At 40.0% G+C, this 18,699-nt stretch overlaps 1 protein-coding gene across 1 annotated transcript in view; it reads right to left on the bottom strand.

Moving 5' to 3' along the window:
• Positions 1-18,699, bottom strand: part of BRSK2 (BR serine/threonine kinase 2) — a 326,204-nt gene that overhangs the window by 52,440 nt on the left and 255,065 nt on the right. Inside the window, 4 exon segments of the mRNA XM_075047051.1 lie at positions 1,831-1,928; positions 2,666-2,830; positions 8,360-8,391; positions 15,892-16,038. Of these exon segments, the coding sequence (XP_074903152.1) occupies positions 1,831-1,928; positions 2,666-2,830; positions 8,360-8,391; positions 15,892-16,038 (442 nt within the window).

Below are 18,699 nucleotides of genomic sequence, written 5' to 3'. Positions count from 1 at the left end.
TGAGACCTAAGATGCAAAGAAAAAGGAAAAAGCAAAATACTCCAAGATGCACTTTTTTTTTTTTTTTTTGGCAAGACTTCAGGCAATGCACAACTCTCATGAATGTGGTTTCTTCAAGCTGCTATTATTAAATCTGTTACTTTTTCTCTGCTCTTCTTTGTGCAAGGCCATTGCTAATGGCTAATGATGAGATATTCATCAGAAGCATGACTGCTCTTAATTAAACCTTGCCCCATGTTCTCAGAGATACTGCTGGGAACAGAGGAGGTGGAACCCCCTGTGGAAGAGGAAATACAACCTACAAACACTCAAAGAATAATGCTCAAAGAGTCTAAAACATGCTGATGAGGCACAATGATACATTCAGAGTAGTGTTTCCCTGTTGGGGAACATTTTCACTCCTTGTACAGAAAAATACAAGTGGAGCATAATATTTCAGTTCAAACCACAAAAATACTTTGGCATATGGAAGAGAGATATATGATGTATTTAGGGCATAGCTACCTATTCACTTACATGCTGGATATGAAGATTCTAGAGTCACCTTGCTTCTTTTCTTATGACAAAAGCCATTCTAAAACAAGATGATGGTGTCCTTACATGGCAGAATAATCTCTTTGAGTCAAAAGCTGATTAGTAAAGTGCTATAGATGACAAACTGCACTGAGCAAGGGGCTTTTGACCACAGGACCTGCAGTTGGCACATCTACCCATCTTCATCAGGATCCCTGCTAACATGCTCTCTGTAGCTCCATCTAGGTTAAGAGCTTAAAAATCACTGTGTTGACTAAGAATTTCCATCTCTTCTCCCACAGAAGAGATTTCACCGCAAAATTATAGAGCCTGGAGCCTGGAACTTGGATAAGGTAATAATTCAACAAAGTACTAACAAACTTAAGAGTTCAATATTCCACTGCCCTGTAGGCTTGGGAGATTCCGGGCTTTTCAGTGAAAACACTTTGTTTCTAGCCTTCAAAGTGCTGAAATACAATCCCTGAAAATCACAACACTACTATGTAAAAATGCTATTTCAGGTCACTGACAGAAGTGACTAATCCTTTATTAGTTAAACTTTTGTCACTCTGCACAGCAGGAGTCACTTATATAGTTAGCTCCTTAGGGAAGCATTTTTCCTGTTGTCTAGATTAGTGAATTCCTTGGTGATCAGCAGTACCCTAAAATACTAATGAACAATTCTTCAGGAATAAAGTAGTATCACAAGAGCTTTATAAGCTATATAATCTTACTGCATATTGTGCTTTTAAAATCTTTCTAAGATAGTCTAATAACATGGGAGTTCAATGTATGTACTATAAACAGCTAAGTGATATTATTCATACTTTAAACAGTATGTATATATTTATCTACAGAAAAGAGAACGTGTACATATAGAACTTCATAGGGATGCAATGCTACACAGCCTTAGTAGCACAAGTCCAGAAGCAGCACTTCTGCAATACTGTGTGTAGATCAGCAATTAGAAAATTCTGCCACTAGACTATACTGCTTCTGAACCTCATCTCCTTGCATAGAGCCAGCTTGTAGGTCCACATGGTATTTTTTAAGATCTGGTTCAAGACCAATTTGGATGTTTCTGCACTGTGAGACAGACATGTCCTGAAAAATGAAGCCTTTGAGTTTAACTACAGAACAGACCTGCCTGCCTCAGGCTGAGGATTCTCACAAATGCTGTACACCATTCCAGTGGGAAGGGTTTGGGTGGTGGGGAAGTGATGTTAGGGTATATATTTAAAAAAAAAAAAAAAAAAAAAGGGCGAAGAGGAACTAGGTGAGATGGGTTCATGGTGACAGAGGTCATATCTGTAGTACCTATTTCATTTCTAGGGGGAAGATCCTCATCTTCATGACTAGGATACCTCTCCTTCCGATCAAGCAGAAGAAAATAAATCATTTTCTCTTGGTTTTCTCTGAAAAAAAAAAAGAAAAAAACCCTTTAAATTTGAAGAGAAAAAACCATCAACATGTAGATAAACCCTTCTCATCAAATGAACAGCTACAGTTATTCTAAGTAAGCTGGAAATGGTCATGTATCTGCCAGCTAGATACATAACCCACAAAACTTTTGAGAACCTTGCTGTCTCCAACAAGCAGCTAGTGAGAACAGAAAATACGATTCCCATGTTACACACACAGAACAGAGGCACGGGACAGACGAGGTAATGTGTCCACAGGAAGTTCAAATCAAGAGTGGCAGCAAGACAGGTCCCCTGAGCCTCTAAGTGCTCTTTCCACTACGTGTCCCTCTTAACACCTCAGGAAAGACATCAGCTTTCAGGTATAAGCTTGAAATAAACAAAAAATTGCCAACAAAGACATATCCAACACAAATAACAGCAATTATATGATCCCCATCCGGACTGCACGGCCCATCTTTTCATGAAGTGACCTTGCCTGGCAGCAAGGGAAGAGAGAGCACCATGCCTCCGTTGCTTGTCAGGCTGTGAGCTTCTGACACATGGTGCAAGAAAGGCTCAGTGCTTGCTCCCAACACTTCACAAGCGAATGAGCAGCCAGAGGGTGAGAAGTTGCTACTGGTCCCTCACAGTGAGAGACATTAGTTAAACCACTCTCTACCTCTCCCCAGGTTTATAAGCATCCCAGCCCATGAACACCCAACTCATATGAAGACTGAGCAAGTGCTTACTCTTCCGACAACAAGTCCTGTAAGAGTTTATTTCGGTCACGGAAGCAGCCTAACGAGTGCATGCTATCTAACACATCTGGATCAATATCCTCCAAGGAAGGGAGAGAACGAATCTGCACCTTTCGAGGGATTGGTTGCTCTGGTTCTGGCTCGTTCTTACCCCCTCTGCAGAGGAAAGAAGATGAGAGAGAGAAAGGGGGCAGAGAAAGAAGGAGAGAAAAGAAACATGAGTCACAAATGAACCCATACTCTGAAACACAGCCTGCGGCAACAGATGGAAATAGCTTGTTAAATTCCCACTGAGAGACCAGAGCTCCCAACCAGACAGATATTCTTTTCAGAGGAAACCACTGTGAAGGCTAAGAGTGACCAGAACCTTGTGGATTTGGGTCTTTAATGAGAAATGTCTGTGTTCAGTCAGAAAGGCAGTAGGAACTCCACTTACCAGCGCCCTCATAATTTAAGCAGCTGTTCAGCATCCTAATGCCAAACATTTATAAAATACTACATGGTTTTAGAGATGCTGTCTCATCAGCAGGCCAGACTTCAGGCTATCAGGCTGAAAAGTGCAAGCTGAGTGATTCTCGTTCAAAGAAGGAGCTGCAAACAAACCGTCACTGTTTTTCACCAATTCTGATTACAGCCAGCATTGCAGCAGCTTCTTTCTTTGAAGCTTCCCATGTGATTAAGAGATCTCAGTGTTCAGGCCCCCACTTGACACACTTTAAAAGGTTTTTGGGGAAAGCAGGGTGTATTATTTACATGCCCAAATGAGACAATTTCTGCTTCTCTTCAGACTTGCAAATTTGAAAATTGTGGCTCAAGCATGATGCCAGAGGTCAGTGGCAGACCTCAGAATACACTGTTAGCGGTAGAGCATATTACTCTTTTAAAAGTAATTAACACAGGCTTCCTGCATAATTATCTCATCCTATTCACTAGGCTCAGGAAATATTGATTATTTGTTGCAGTTAAAGGCCCTTACTGTAAGAAACAGGTCAAAGTGTCAGGGTATCTATAACCGACTGAATGATATATATTGCAGGCACCCTGAATATCCTTTGATTTTGTTTAGGTAGGCAGCGAACAATTTATGTGAACTCTATCCATCCAAAAAGGTGGGTTTGGCAGTGGTGGTATTTTGGTTGGTGAAACTGTCTACCCTAAATCTTCACTATTTCTCAATGGATGCTTTGTGCAATGTCGAGGTTTTCATACTCTTTGGGTGAGGCTCTCCCTTCCGATGTTGAGGTTTTCCTACTCTGTGGGTGCGGTCCTCCCTTTCCATTACGTGATGTAAATGTTTGACTGTTGAGTCCAAGCTCCCAGGGTGGGCAACAGGAATCGATAATATTTAAACTGCATAAGATGTCAGCATTGGCTGTTTATGGGGCTGTGTTTGGGCAAGAGATTCTTCCTTTTGATGCTGGCAGAAGGTGAACACAACTTGTGAACTTACTTGCACAGCTTAAAATGCTCTGGGCTCAGATGTGAGCTATCCAAGTATCTACACAGAAAAAGGAGCTCCAACTCAAATGTCCCCAATTTTTCTTGGGTAGGTTAGAAAGCAACTCTGGTAGGATCATACACATGAGCTCAAGGTCTTAGCCAGTGCAGCAAAAAGAGAGCCAATAGAGATTATCTCCTCCAAGGTAAGAAGGCAATACTAAGTCATTGCAGCCAGGGGTCTGATGCTAGGACAGGACAATTATATGCTGCACCTTAATCATGGGAGATTGCTGGGTGTTACTTGCAATTTATTTTTAAGCAAGTTGAAATGCAGTTGTGAGGCATCTGCTCTGTTAACCATGTTTGTGGGACATCACTTGCAGAAAGACTCCTTGGAAATTTTCATTTTATCTTCTCTTGAAGCAGTGAAAACGTGCTCAGCCCTTTCTGGACACACGTCATGGAGTCAGACTCTAGTACTAGTGCATTACATGGGTCATGACAACATGGGTCAGATCCCAATTCTTTTATACTGAGCACTCACACATACCCTGCTCAGTTTTATTCAGTTTAGGGGGCTGGAAGCAGAATATACAGGATAGAGAAAGAATCTGCTCCTCAGGATTCATTCTTGTGTGTCAAACCACTAAAACACAGCTTCTGATGCCCCCTTGGAGTCTCGCAGAAGCGTCTATGTCTTCTGTAATGACACCATGGTCCTGAATCTAAGGGTTAGATTCAAAAATCCTTGTTCAACTAAAGAAACATCTTATTCCTTGAGTGCCCTGTCTTTAAGAGGTAGCTACTCCTACATCTTATGATCAGGATGTAGCTCTCAGCAGGTAATAAGCAATGATTAGATCCTAACCTTGCACTATTAAAGCCAGTGATGACCTTGTCATTAAGATAAATTCTTGAAGGATGCACCTTTGAACAGCAGCTGAGTGTTTTGGGTTTTTTAATGATCTGCAGTTCACTTTTAAAAAATATTGAATTAATTAATCATTCATTATGTTATAAGCAGATGTCCTTAAAGTAATTTAAAGAGATTAAAAAGAATTATTGTTTTGGAAAATTTCCAGAAAATCTGGGTTTCCTACTAGTTGCCCTAGTCTATAGCAGAATATCACCTGCAAGCTTCTTTTGTATCAATCAGCATGGGAGCCATTTCTAGAGAGCACAGCTTGCCATCGTCTGTGCATGAAAAGTGGCTTTTCCTTATGCCCTGCCCTGGTCAGCCTCAGACATAGTCAGGAATTTTCACACCTCCTCATCAGGTACAAGCAAAGTCTGCAAAGAGGCACGTCGTCATTTGGCAACACAATTCAATGCTTCAGGAAAGGAAAATCACCGGGTCTGGGCTGTGATTGGCATGACTGTATTGCCTGTTCCATTCTCAGTCTAGCAAAGTGACAAATTTGTTGCATTTCAGCCCACATTGACATCAAACAATGTCACACAATGAATACTGCAAATCACGTATGTTTTTTAAAGGCCTGCATGAATGTAATTGCTGCTTTAAAACCCATCCTCTTTTGTGAGAATCAGTGCATACAATGGCTGTGATTCCAGACCAGGGCAGACTTCTTCAGCCTCTCCATGAAATTCCCTCATGAATCTCACCAAGATGCACATTTGCATCAGTGCAAAGCAAAGTAGAACCGGTACAGTTATTCTTTTTCTGGTTTTAGGAAATTTAGTACCTTCACAATTCGGGCAATAACTCAGTGTTACAGGACAATTTACCATAAGAGCTAATTTTATTTGCCCTCTTGCTTTATTAAAAAATGTGAAAATAACCGCTGGTTATTTGCTGATTTATGATAACCTGCACTTGAGGTAAAAAGAAATTATTTCAATTAAAAAGGCTTAAAAAACCTCACTGAATTAATTTGGGTGGGAGAACAAGAAGAACTGGAGGTTGGTGATGAAAGGTTTCTCTTTGGTTTCTTTTTTCCTTTTTTTAGGCTTGTGAATCATGATTTCAACTTTCAAGACCTCTTTCTCTGCCTGCCTAGTTTGCAATTAAATCTTTTCCTCAGTTTTACTGTAGCCTTAATATTTATTTGAAGAATTAAGTGAAATCACTTGTATGTTCTGAGTACAACCTTCAGGTCAGCAATCTATATCTGACAAAGAATGAAGATTTTACATAGAATAGCAGTGTTACATGAAATAAAGAAAAAATGAAAGACGTGAGCAAAACAGCCACGGAGTAAAACACTTATAATCCCTCCTTCTCTGTCAGCATCAATATTTCCAGGCAAAATGAATGCAAAGAGGCTGTGAAACATTACCAGATGAAAGTAGTTGAGTTTTGGAGGTAGCAGGGTTATTCACAGACTAAATTTAGCCAAAGGAGGTTAACCTCCTTGAGTCAATCCATGGGCAGTACAGAGAAAATGAGAAAGAGACTCAGTAAAAAAGCTATTTTGAGCAGAAACTTCATTTTAGGCAATCTGAACAGACTTCTGGAAGAGCTTTTCTCTCTCTGCATTGACTACACCGGGAGTCTAGGGAAGACTTGCTTTTGCAAAACTCAGTTTCTACTTCTGAAAACAGCCTTGGATGCTATTTCCATTGGGGTAAAAAACTGTTTACTGTGTCAATCAGCAGAGAGTCTGACCTTCATCAAGAAGTACATGAAAATGTTCAAACACGTCTGCAAAGAAAAAAAATCTTCAAATTCTAAATCTAGAATAAAGTCATGAAATAACACCTGCCTAATTGTACATGTGAGCCTGGGACAACAGTGCTTCGACAGGTGAAAAATTCCAGGCAAAAATCTTCAGGAGAGTTAGAATAATAATATAAGTGATCAATGACATTTCATTTGATTTCCTATTCCAGTTCTGATCAAAGCGCAGAGAAAGTCAGCTGATTTCACTCCATGAAGAAACAGAGGGGATCAGCTGTCCAGTCTGATGTAAACAGCATTTACTTCTGGAATTGCTAGTAGGACATTATAGGAGGGGTATTTCAGAGATTACAGTTAGAGATTTCCCCCCTCCATTTCTCCTACATTTATCCATGACAGTTTAAAAGAAAAATAATACCTGCAGCAAACAACACTCCAGTCCTCCTTTGGTTTAAAAAAGTGCCATGTCAACTGTTAACTGGAGAGACCATGAAAAAGCCATGGGCAGAGTGCTGCCACAATTTCAGCTGAACTAAGAAAAAACCATGTTATTCAACAAACTGCTGAACGCCCTTAGGTCCTATCAAAGTCAGATAAATCCAGAAGTGAACATTGCCCATAAGATAGAATTAGAGAAAACAAAACAAAACCAAAAGTTTATTTGTTTCCTGGTGACAGGCTTAAATATCAGTTCATATCATCCTCAAGTATTTCCCAAGAGCAATGATAGGATTATGAAGGCAGAACTTTCCTTATCACCCACCTGGGGAACCTGTTGGTATGCTGACCCCAAGAAGCATGTATCAAACCATCATTCCCTTGTTTAATATGTGAAGTATTCTCCTTAGTTTGATTAGGTTATCATCAATATAAAAAAAAAAGTTATTTACTTAGGTTTCTTGAAATACTATTAAGGCTACACAAAGTGCAAGGTCACTTTTAAAAGCCATCAATCTTCCTTATACCCAAACCACTAGACAGGTGCATACTTTTCTCACAGACCTCCTGTTTCACTGTCAAGACTGTTGCTTTTAATCAAGTCACAGAACTACTCTCACATCAACAGGTTACAAGGTCAGAAGCAGCCTCTTAGCTTGCTGCGAAGAAGTAGTAGGGATTATGAGACAGAAAAGCTCTTGTTCACAGGTGCTTACTTATCAATATCATCATTTTTGTTTCTACTTCAGAGAAAAGCCAAGATACCAAGAAGGAACAAATGAAAGCATTCTTGTCAAGAAGGTATTACAAAGGATTGTCTGTAGCACTTGGATAGCAAACTAAACATGGCTGTTAGTTGGGGTTTTTTTTGCTGATCACTTGCAGGTATCTTTTTAACACAGAAAGTTGCTGGACTGAACGTCTCATTTCAACAGTTGTTAGCCTCTGTATAAAAAGTTCCCGGCTTGAACCATATATAGATGAAATTATATCAGTAGCAAAGGGTAAAAAAAAAATTAGATGCCTTTCTGTCCTCTATCCCTTTCTCCACCTGTATGAAAGCTGCTTTCAAACTCCAGTCTCCCTCTTTAGAGATCACTAGAATATCAGCTCCTGTAACAGAACAATAATGAATGCATGCAAAAGTGAATTAAAAAAGTGTTACTTACATATACCATATGTGTTTCTGAATATGTTCTAGCTGTAAATGAGAAGAAAACAAGCAATCAGTGCTGTGAAACAGAAAAGGTAACTCCACAAGACATCCCTATTAAAGGCTTATTCAAGTAAGTCCAACATTCCAGAGATGGATGTGTGCAAACAACAGGAACTTTATGCTGCATGAAGAGCATGCTCATCCTCACCCACCCCACTGGAAATGAGGCTATAATTCCAGACATAAGGAATCACTCAGGAACAAGTCCCAGCAAAATGAGTAAGTACAAGGCTTCACAGACAAGCGTTTTGGCAATTTAAGTTTTTCCCTTCCTAAGCCCTTCCCCTCTATAACCTAACTGAAGCTAACAAACTGCTCCTTTCTGTATGTGCATAATAGCTGATTCTTTACACCTAAAGTTAACTTCTAGTTTTGTTTTGGAAAAAAGAGAGAGAGAAGGAAATAGAAACAGGTTCAAACAGATAATGTGAATAAACAAAAGAAATTGCTCATGTGTGATATGACCTTCTACCAGGACGCATTCTTGATTGGCTTCACATTTAACATTAAAATCTACAGACCTAGTAGAATAAGGTTCTATGTCAAAATAATACCATTTTTTGTTCCAGCACCTGAACACCAGACTGTAAATTTCTTTTACTTCCCTGTTTCACACATGAGCATTTTACTGTGTAATGAAGGACTGATCAAAGCCGAACAGTGGCCTTGTCCACCTATGGACGGCAGATCCCAGCAAATGTTACACGATGACCATGTTTTCCACAAGCATGGGGGAAAAGAAAGCAACACCCTTTTTCCAAGAGAAACTCTTAACAGTGCAGAGAACAAACTGTTCATATGATATACTTAGAGCAGAAGCTTCCTAATCTGTTTTTTTTGAAGCATCATCACAGTAGAAAAGAACTTTTTATAGATGCCCACATCTATATTTATGTGCACAATATCTCTCATATTCCTCACTACAAAGCACCTTTGTACGTGCAGAACAACATGCACGCTCACTGCACACAGGCTTGCATTTGTGCAACACGCAGGTGAGAGGCAGGGGAGACCTGGAAGGAAACTCAAGTGCTAACAGCTATAAGATGAAACCATAGACCCATTAAACTGGTCAGGAAGAACGGTGACAGCTGTCCTGCTCTTATTACTTTCCACTTCAATTCCAGAACAATGAGAATCAGAGAGAAAAAAAAAGAAAAAACAGAGGAACGGACAAACAAAAAAATCTCACAGATCGAAAGTAGGTGTTTGCCACAGAGAGCAAGGAATCAGAGACCTCTGTGCTATGGAACAACAGCTCCGTGCCTGGGAGACCAGGAAGACCTGAGGTCAGCTCTATATGAGATCATTTTTTAAGTGAGACAGGGCTTTTCCTGAAAATAAAGAAACAAGGGAATGCAGCTTAGGAAAGCATGACAAGAGGCTGCAGGGATCAGTATGAGAGACAAACAACCTCCTTTAAAACCAAGACTATATCAACACTGCAATCAGAGGTACAGTTGGTACTCGCATATCTAGCTGTCTTCTAACCAGCTCAGGTGCTGGGAGCACCAATGCCCCCCAGTACACACATCCACGGGCCCAGGCAGACTTGTACAGCTTCCAGTTGTGGCCTCAGTTCTGCCACAATAATTTCCCTTCATCACAATTTCCCTTGCATTAGGTAGTCCTTTCATCCCTGCACTATTAAGAGAGAGGTAGAATATTCCTGACACACTGCCATCTCCCCTGACCAGCTTAACTCCAGATAAGATACACATTACGAGTGTTCCCCCAACAGCGTGGAGATGCAGCCCTCTTCCTTCTGGTTCTTTGCAAGCTGAGGTACAAACACAGAACATAAGAAGAACCTATTTTGTACAGTTTCCATGGGACAGGATTTTAGCATCGTTACTTATCAGGTCCATAGTACTGTGAAGATCTGCTAAGGAGTGTACCATACCTCCTTTGTTCAGTAAAACTACCCTATGAGATGTGTATCTACTTGTTATTTCATATACACCACATGGAGGGTTAGAGACATTAATGGTTTCAGACAAGATGCAGATGATACAGCTAAGTGATGTCCAAGCCTCTTTCATGCTTGCTTCTCCTGCTGCATTTTCTGTCTCCGTGGGTCACATTGTTCTTTTGTGCCTCTGATATGCAGAAATGCCATGGCAAAGCAGACAACAGCACTTCATGTTCTGAGTCAGAGAGGGGGAAGAAAGGAGGGTCACCAGTTCATGTCTTAGTCACAGAACCTCTGGGCTCCTTCAGAGACGGTGTCAAAGAGAAATCCCTTCTGCCCATTCCTGCTGATCAACCTCCTTCAAGCTCATGAACCCATAGCATTTTTCTGAAAGAGAAGCCCCGTAGCACCTTTGATATACATTTGAAGGTCTATGAGAGCTCTCATGGTTGCTGTTTACCTACACATCTGCCATTCAATCCACATCAAAACCACTGCTATGAAGTACGTTGGGATATCCCAGATACGAAAAGTATTCTACAAAACCAATTTCTATTCTGATTCAAACGTAATTGCGTTGAAATGTTATTACAAGTGTGCTTGCTGCTGCCAACATCTTCATTGCTTTTTTAAAGGTAATTAATTAATGCTTTGTTACTTTTCATCTGCATTAAAGTGACAAGAGGGTTATGGGAGGGCGATTGGTTTTGACAAGGAGAAGTCTGTATGCTTTTTACTATGCAATGCAGGGGAGGGAGATACACAGTGGGAGCTAATCTCACTCCTCCTGCCTTCATTTAAACACAATGTTTAAATGCATTTAAGTGACGAAGGCATTTAACAACCCTTCCCAGAGGGTTCTTCTTGCTGTTTGCACATGAGTTTGCCAAATTTAATGCCATTTCATGGAAGCTGTAAAAATGCTGCTTCCTAGTATCTCCTAGCCACTGCAGGCAATTGTCTCGTGATGCCATCTCTGAAACAACAAAACATGCTCAGATCCATTGCACGTACACAGTCAGAGGAGAGACTTCTGCAAGCTAAAATGCTGTAATGGAAGGAGAGGGGGAATTACTTTATCATGGGTTTATGTAAAAATACTTCCAAAATATATTAAAATTGTATACTAAAGTAGCATCTAGGAGCCCCACACACAGATGAGAGACCCATTGTGATACAGAACTGTACAAGCTCATCAGAAAAAGAGGTCTCCTCCCCCAAGGAGCTTACGTCTGAATTCTAAGGCAGGGAACAACAGATGGAGACAGACAGGCAGATGGAAAACAAGACAGCGCTGTCTACATCCTCAGCACTGATCTCAGCAGAGTGGTTGCCAAGCTAAGAAGTTCTGACCTACAGAAAAACTTTCTCACAGTCTGTGGATATGGATGAGGGCTTCTGGACTTGAACTCATGTCAAATTTCAAACTTCCCTGTCCAGAAAGGGAACAGCCTCAAACCCATCTGGGCACTAAATTGACCCATATCTCAGATGAATCTTCTTCATTCAGAAGATCCTCTAGTCTGAGCTTTAAACCTGCTGTATAATGTCAAGGTAGAGGCTTTTCCTGACCAAAGGATTCAAGCTGGCAGTGCAAACAGCACTGGTAAAACCAATATCTGTGTCAGTAGTAGCAGCCATACTATAGTAGCCTCCATGGACCTTGACAAGGGCAAGGTATCACTGAGGTACGTGCACGGTGCACAAATAGGCCCTTGGCAGCCAAGATCTTACAGCCTAAATACATCAACTGGACAATTACCTCCATTCTACAGGTAGTAAAGTGAGATAATTTAGATGATGTGACAGGCACCTTACTGTAAGATCTTCTAGAAAAATGCAGAAGGAATCAGGTGAGTTTTCCCTTGTTCATTTTTTTAATATTCTTTAGATGCTGTGGTCCATCATTAGCATACATTAGACCCAAGAAAAAAACAGAATCAGAGAGCAGAGAGGAGATTCTAAAAATGTGTGTAATTTAAGTTAGATAATATTCAGGGACAGGTATTTCAGACTACGTGGACACCCAACATGGAAGACAAGTCATTCTACTCTGGAATAAAAGGTCAACACTGGAACAATAACAGCTTTATCAGAATAGCTTATTCTGCAATACCTGCTCTAACCCACCTTGTTCTACAGACAAAGTTTCGATAATGTTCATCCATCTTTAAACGGAAAGTGGACGAAAAGCTCCTTACTTTCCCCCCGTTGCGTTTGTGCTTCTGTAGAAGAAAGTATTGGCTGTGAATGTAAATGGATTCCACTACAGGAGCTGTAATTCTCCACTGTAGAGATGCTGAATCATTTGAAACCTCCAAGGAAAAAATCATTCACTTTCTGAAGAGCACATAACTGAAAGAAACCTCATCCTGCAGTACTGCAAGCACCAAGAGCACTCATTGTCTTCCATAAACCTTCTCAAACTTAAAACTAGTTCACTTTTCCTTCCCAACACTAATCCTACTAGAAAGCTGTCCCAGAACCCCACTAATATGGCTAAAGTGCTTCTGCTAATCTCTAGCCTACTTTCATGTAAGGCCATTTGACATACATTTGTTTTCATGCCAGTACCTTCCTTTAGTTTAAATAATCCTTCTCTCCCTAGTAATGACCTCTCATGAATATGCAGATGACCAGTACAACCTTTCTTAGACATCATCTGCGTAGACTAAGTGGAGCTCTTTTAGGCTGTGCTATTCAGACAGGTTCTCTCAAATGCTGACCACCTCAGTACTCATTCTTTGTTTGATTTCATCTTTCGTGAACATGGGTGGTCAGCAATATCATGACCAGCAGCTAGGATCCACTGTTGCAGTGTAGTGAAAGAAAAACATTGATTCTTTTATTTTAAAGCATGTTTAGTAAAACAGGCCCAGTAAAGGAGAGTGGTCAAGGATGTCCCACTAACCATACTTGAGGCTACGTAATATATGGTGAGCGTGAACACTATTCCACTAAGATATAATAAAGTCTTCTTTCCATAAATGCATCGTATACAAAGAAAGGTAATGCCTATTTCTTAAGGCAGGAAAGGGCCAGCAACAATAATTCTGAGTACCCTCCTCTCGATTAATCCTCTCAAGCTCTAACAAACACTGAAGCCGAATGATGACAGTTAAATGTGAATGCTAGTTCTGTTTTTGTTGATCATTTTAACAGATGGACTGGGGAAGGTGTGGGTGTGCTGTGAAATGGCAATTACTGCAGGGAGGGAAATGCAGTTGGATGAAAAGGAAAAGAGAAACAAATCAAAAAAAGGAACAAAGCAGAGAGTGAAAGGAAAAAATGAAAGAAAAATTTCTAGTGACCTTACATTTCACTACATTTTTCTGCTAAATTCACCAGTGAGATATTGAGCAAATGATCAGTAATGGTAAGAGCTACATCTGTACTTATTGTACCCAAGCCACAATTTTGCTCAGATCTTTGTATAAATATCAAATTGGTTCAAGTGAGATATTTTCTAGGAATAGAGCCTTCCAAATAAACCCATATTTATACCCCTTTTCACAGGACACAGCTAAAATAGAATTCAGATCTCTCCTCAAAATGAACTATATATTCCTAGCTCCTGTGCAGTAAACAAAGAGCTCCCTTCCGCCTGGCAATCTAAGCAACCAGCACGCTAACAGCATGAAGTGTGACAGCAGCAGGGACAGCAAACCGAGAGACCCTAAAATAATGAAAATAACATTGCAGCTAATAATAAAGAGCTATCCTTTTTTCCTCCGGGCTCTCAGCTCTTGAATATGTTTTACTTCAAATTCTTATTTACAATTCACTGGCTAGTGCTTGTCAATAACTATCTGATCTGGGGGTTTTTCCTCCCTAAGGAAATATGAGCTTAATTTTGATCAAGAAAAGGAGGGGGGGGCTGTCACTCTGGGACCTTGATTTACCTTAACTGTTTTCACTCTCATGCGTGTACATTCTCTGCTGTATTGCACAATTCAAAACGTTTAGGAACTATGCTCTATGGAAAAACTCATTCAGGACAATTTGAAGAAGATCTGATGATCTGCTCCCTGGCATACTCAAAAATCAGCACTAAGATCTCTGACAGAAAAAAAGAAAACACAACAGGAAAACTGTTATGTTTACATTATTGAAAGGAAACTAAGCTAGAGAGGGACATGGTGACTTTCTTGATCATGAAGAACAGCTGTCTTATGTCTCAAGGTATAGCCCTAACCTCTGCAGTGTTCTCTCCACGAAAATACTTGGAAAAATAGTTTTTCTTTCTTCAAAAATCTGTTCAAAAAAGGCCTTTTAAAGTGCCTAATATTTTGATGGGTTTTTCTTCCAATCACTGCTACTTATGTACTGCAAACATGATGGCTACTGGGTTTGCAAAAGTAGGGATACTAGTAATAATAGCATGAAGAACTTTTCACCTGCATCACCAAATAGAGCATGACCTGGTTTTGTAATGAATGAAAGAAAAACCCAGCTGCAGCTGTCAGGTAATACTGTAAAGAGAGTTGTGAAGGGAGTTTCAGTTCACTTCTTAGCAGACAGGTGTCTGCATCCCGAAAGCACCATCACAGCTGGCACAGACTGATGCTGCTGTTAGCAATCTCAGCAGAGAGGCCAAGCAGTGATCTGAGAGTTTATTTATAAATATTTTAGCAGACTGAAGAACCAGGAGGAGTTTTAAATTTACATTTCTTTATACATACTCCCACTCAGAATCTGTGAGCTTAGTAAATCTGTATAAAATCATCACCACAGCCTGACAATAGGATTTACAAGGGCAATGTACCCATAAAGGCAGACGCCTCCACTGACAAGCAGGCAATCTTGCTTTCCAAAATGATTTTAATTGCTAATTTTTTTTAATTCCCCAAAACATTAACACATTGTTAATGAAGGATACAATCACTACACAGTGCTCACCCTTGCAGGGTCTCTGTTGTAGTGATGGGATGTATCCTAGATGCAAAGACTCAGTGCTGAATGCCAGGAGCTCAACACTGTGGGCCTAATCGTGCTCAGGACCCCGGGGCACAAGATGAAAGAGCAGACTGCAAGACACTTGCTCTGAAGGCTGCTAGAGGATAATGCAGAGCAAATGCAGGATAGAATACAATGCAGGTTGTGTGGCATGAAGTGAGAGCCCATCACTTTTGTCAGAAATGTAAGAAAAGCATACTCTGTTTAATAGCAAAGCTTCAAATAACAGTTTTGACCTTCAAACAGTTATATCACGTCCCCGACAAACTGCTGTACCAGCCAGGAGAGCCAGACAACTGAGGTGGACTCCAAAATGTGCTAATGGGTCAGTAGCACTGTGATGACATTACAAGGGATTTCTTCTAAATGACCACTGTTACATATGACGGAGAATTATGAGGCTAGAGAAGAGACACAAAGGTAATCCGCCCTCATGATTCAAAAGAGAAGGTAATTAACTTCTTCCCAAAGACTCCACCAACTCCACTCATTCTTTACCCAGGAGGAAACACACAGGAGCGGCAGTAAATCAACTTTACCTTAGTTATTCAACTGCAACTGCAACAACATGACAAATGAAGCCTTGCTCACATGACTTGCAGCAAATGCCTTCTTACCGTGAGACGTTTCGAGGCGTCCACTTCAATCATCCCCCGCAAAAGGTTCTGACAGTCCGGGGGGATAAAATGTGGCATGTGGAACACTCCACGTTTCACCTTCTCCAACAGTTGCCGCAAGTTGTCGTCATCAAAAGGCAGAGCACCCTGCAGGAATGTGACAGAGTGGTGGATGGGAGAGAAGAACAAAAGTGAATTAGAGAGGGCAAAAGGAGAAAAGCCAGGATAAACATGGTGAGAGAATGGAAAAGAGGAAGTCAGCTCACAAGGAATTATTGTAATAACTGAAAAACCTTTTTATCCATTGAAAATGAATAATTTCTTAGCACTGCTGTATTTTCTCCAACATAGGAAACAAAACTGAGGACATAGTTTTTTATTAGACCTTTAATTAGAAAATGACTACCAGTATAAAACATAATACAAAATATGAAATTGCCTTTCCAGGCAAATTCACCAAAGATGCATGGATTCACTTAAATTCAGCTCAAGCTTTTGATCTGCTGGTATTCCTCCTGGGCATACTTTCACAGCAGCAATGTTTATCGTCTCCTTATTTTTAATCTTCCTGAGACACATTTATTGCAGACATTGAAAAGGAGGTGAACAGAATTTGAGAGGCTTTCAGTAAAGAACATCCTCTTTCTGATGGAGCAGTGAAATGACACAGCTGAAAGAAACCCTAACCAACATTAGCCTTTGGAAGCAGCAGACATTCTACCTGTTTAATATACTCCATCCAGTTCCCATGCTGTGGTCAGGTCATCAGTTCCTATTGCTTCCCTACTGTAGCTCACTTACATGAATGGCTTGAGGTTTTTTTAGCTGAAATTACATTTTGAATAGATCATCAGCTTGCCACAAAAAGCAGCAAAAGACCTATCCTTGCTGCAAGGACAAAAAGGAAAAAAAGAAGTTGAAATCTTTAGGATAACTCCACCAACTGAAGCTGATACTCTTTTATAGCAAGTCTGCACCTTTCTAGATATTCTCACTTCCTTCTTTCACTGGCTAATTCTAGGTGCCGAGCTTCCTTGATTTCCAGGATGGTTTGTGGGAAGCTGCAAGCTGTCAGCTGCTGTGATAATGAAGCTTTAAGTTGTCAATTCTGGCACTGCTCTTACTACAGCGAGTAGTGCATCTGTATAAGCAATCCTGTGTCTATGGTTTACGGAGACCAACAGCTCCATTTACAGAAGCCTCAGAAAGCCCACCTGACGGCAACCACTACTGGGCACTATTTACTGTTGTTTGTTCATTCAAGTGGCCTTGAAGAGAGAGAGCCTCCCTGCCTTCTGTAACCAATCCCCTGAGTTACCTACTCTTCTCCTAACCATTCCAGACTTAAAGGAAAATCAATTCTGATAGTTCAGTACTTTGGCTAATGCAATTTAAGCGACGATGAAGTCAGCAAGGCTGCTTTGTGGCATTTCCTGAAGGTAACAACTACAGCTCTTTTATTACTACCACCTGCTATTACAGCTTGAGACTTTTTGTAGGGTTTGTCCTGACATAATTAACTGGAGAGCTCTGCACTCTCCGTCAATAATAGACTTATTTCAATCGTTTTTCAGGCTCATGTATATATGTAGGAACAGTTGAACATGCAGCAACAGAGAGATACCAAATCTTGAGAGAGAATCCCCCTGAAATGAAAAGCCCACTCCTACAAATCCTAACCATCTTGACACATTCTCTCTTCTATTTTTACAAATTCAAGAAGTTATATTAAGAGCTCATTATACAGTTCTATTTTATCAGCCATGAAAATAGCTGCTCAGGAGCAATAGATGACCAGGTGCTATCTAGCGAGATAGTTAAAATTCTTCCCTGGCAACATCAAGATAAAAAATCTAAAACTTCAAAAATGTCAGTGAATTGTAATGACTAAAAAGAAAGAAAGAGTAAGATCAGTTAAGGTGAATTAGAGCATCATACTGAGATTACTTCAAGGTTATTTTGATTTGGGCCATTAATAAAATTATCATCACATTTTTTGAAAAAAAACCCCTTTAAAATTTTCAAGTATTTTAAACAAAAATCATGTGCAGAATCTAATTCTGACTGTACATTGTACAAGTGCTTTTGTCAAAATAAAACATTTGAGTGAAGTAATTAGGTTTACTAATAAATGTATGAGGACATCAAAATTTGACTTCAGGCCTGTTATTTTTATAACTGTAGATGATCATCTGAACTATTACAGCTAAAAAAAACTTAACATGCACATAAAATCTATTCTCATATACAGTATTCAATCTGTACATGGTATACGCTTATATAAACATAAACTATATTTTCCTACATTATACTATAGAAATTGCTAACAAATGCCAAGCCTATCTGCCCCCAGCTGGAGATCCCATTGTTGTATGTTTAGGAGTATTACATTACCACTGCAAATCAGAATAAATTCCACAGAGGATTGAAACTTTGATCGACAGAAGGATAAGTTACAAGATACCACATTTTGAATACTAAAGAAAGTATTACTGAGCCAGATGGAAACTAATTTAAACTTTGTACTACTGGCTCACTTTTATATTCCCAAGTGTACCAAATTAAAATGTAGCTTGATACTTGCACGGAACAAAATTGTTGCACTCAAATCTTCTCTTGATAAAACACTGCAGTTAATGTATGCATATACCTACTGAAACACATACATACATACAGCAGACAAAACAGAACACTTCCCAAACCCAGCCATATTTTGATCCTGTGAAGGACAACTTATTGGACGCTCTCTGTATTCTGGAGTGGCAACCCTGCACATCCTTTGCCATCAAAAAATGTGCTGCAGTATCA

The sequence above is a fragment of the Buteo buteo genome, chromosome 16, assembly GCF_964188355.1.
Source record: "Buteo buteo chromosome 16, bButBut1.hap1.1, whole genome shotgun sequence".
Taxonomy (NCBI): Eukaryota; Metazoa; Chordata; class Aves; order Accipitriformes; family Accipitridae; genus Buteo; species Buteo buteo.
The sequence above is the reverse complement of the archived record's forward strand: the minus strand, read 5'-3'. Positions and strand labels throughout refer to the sequence as shown.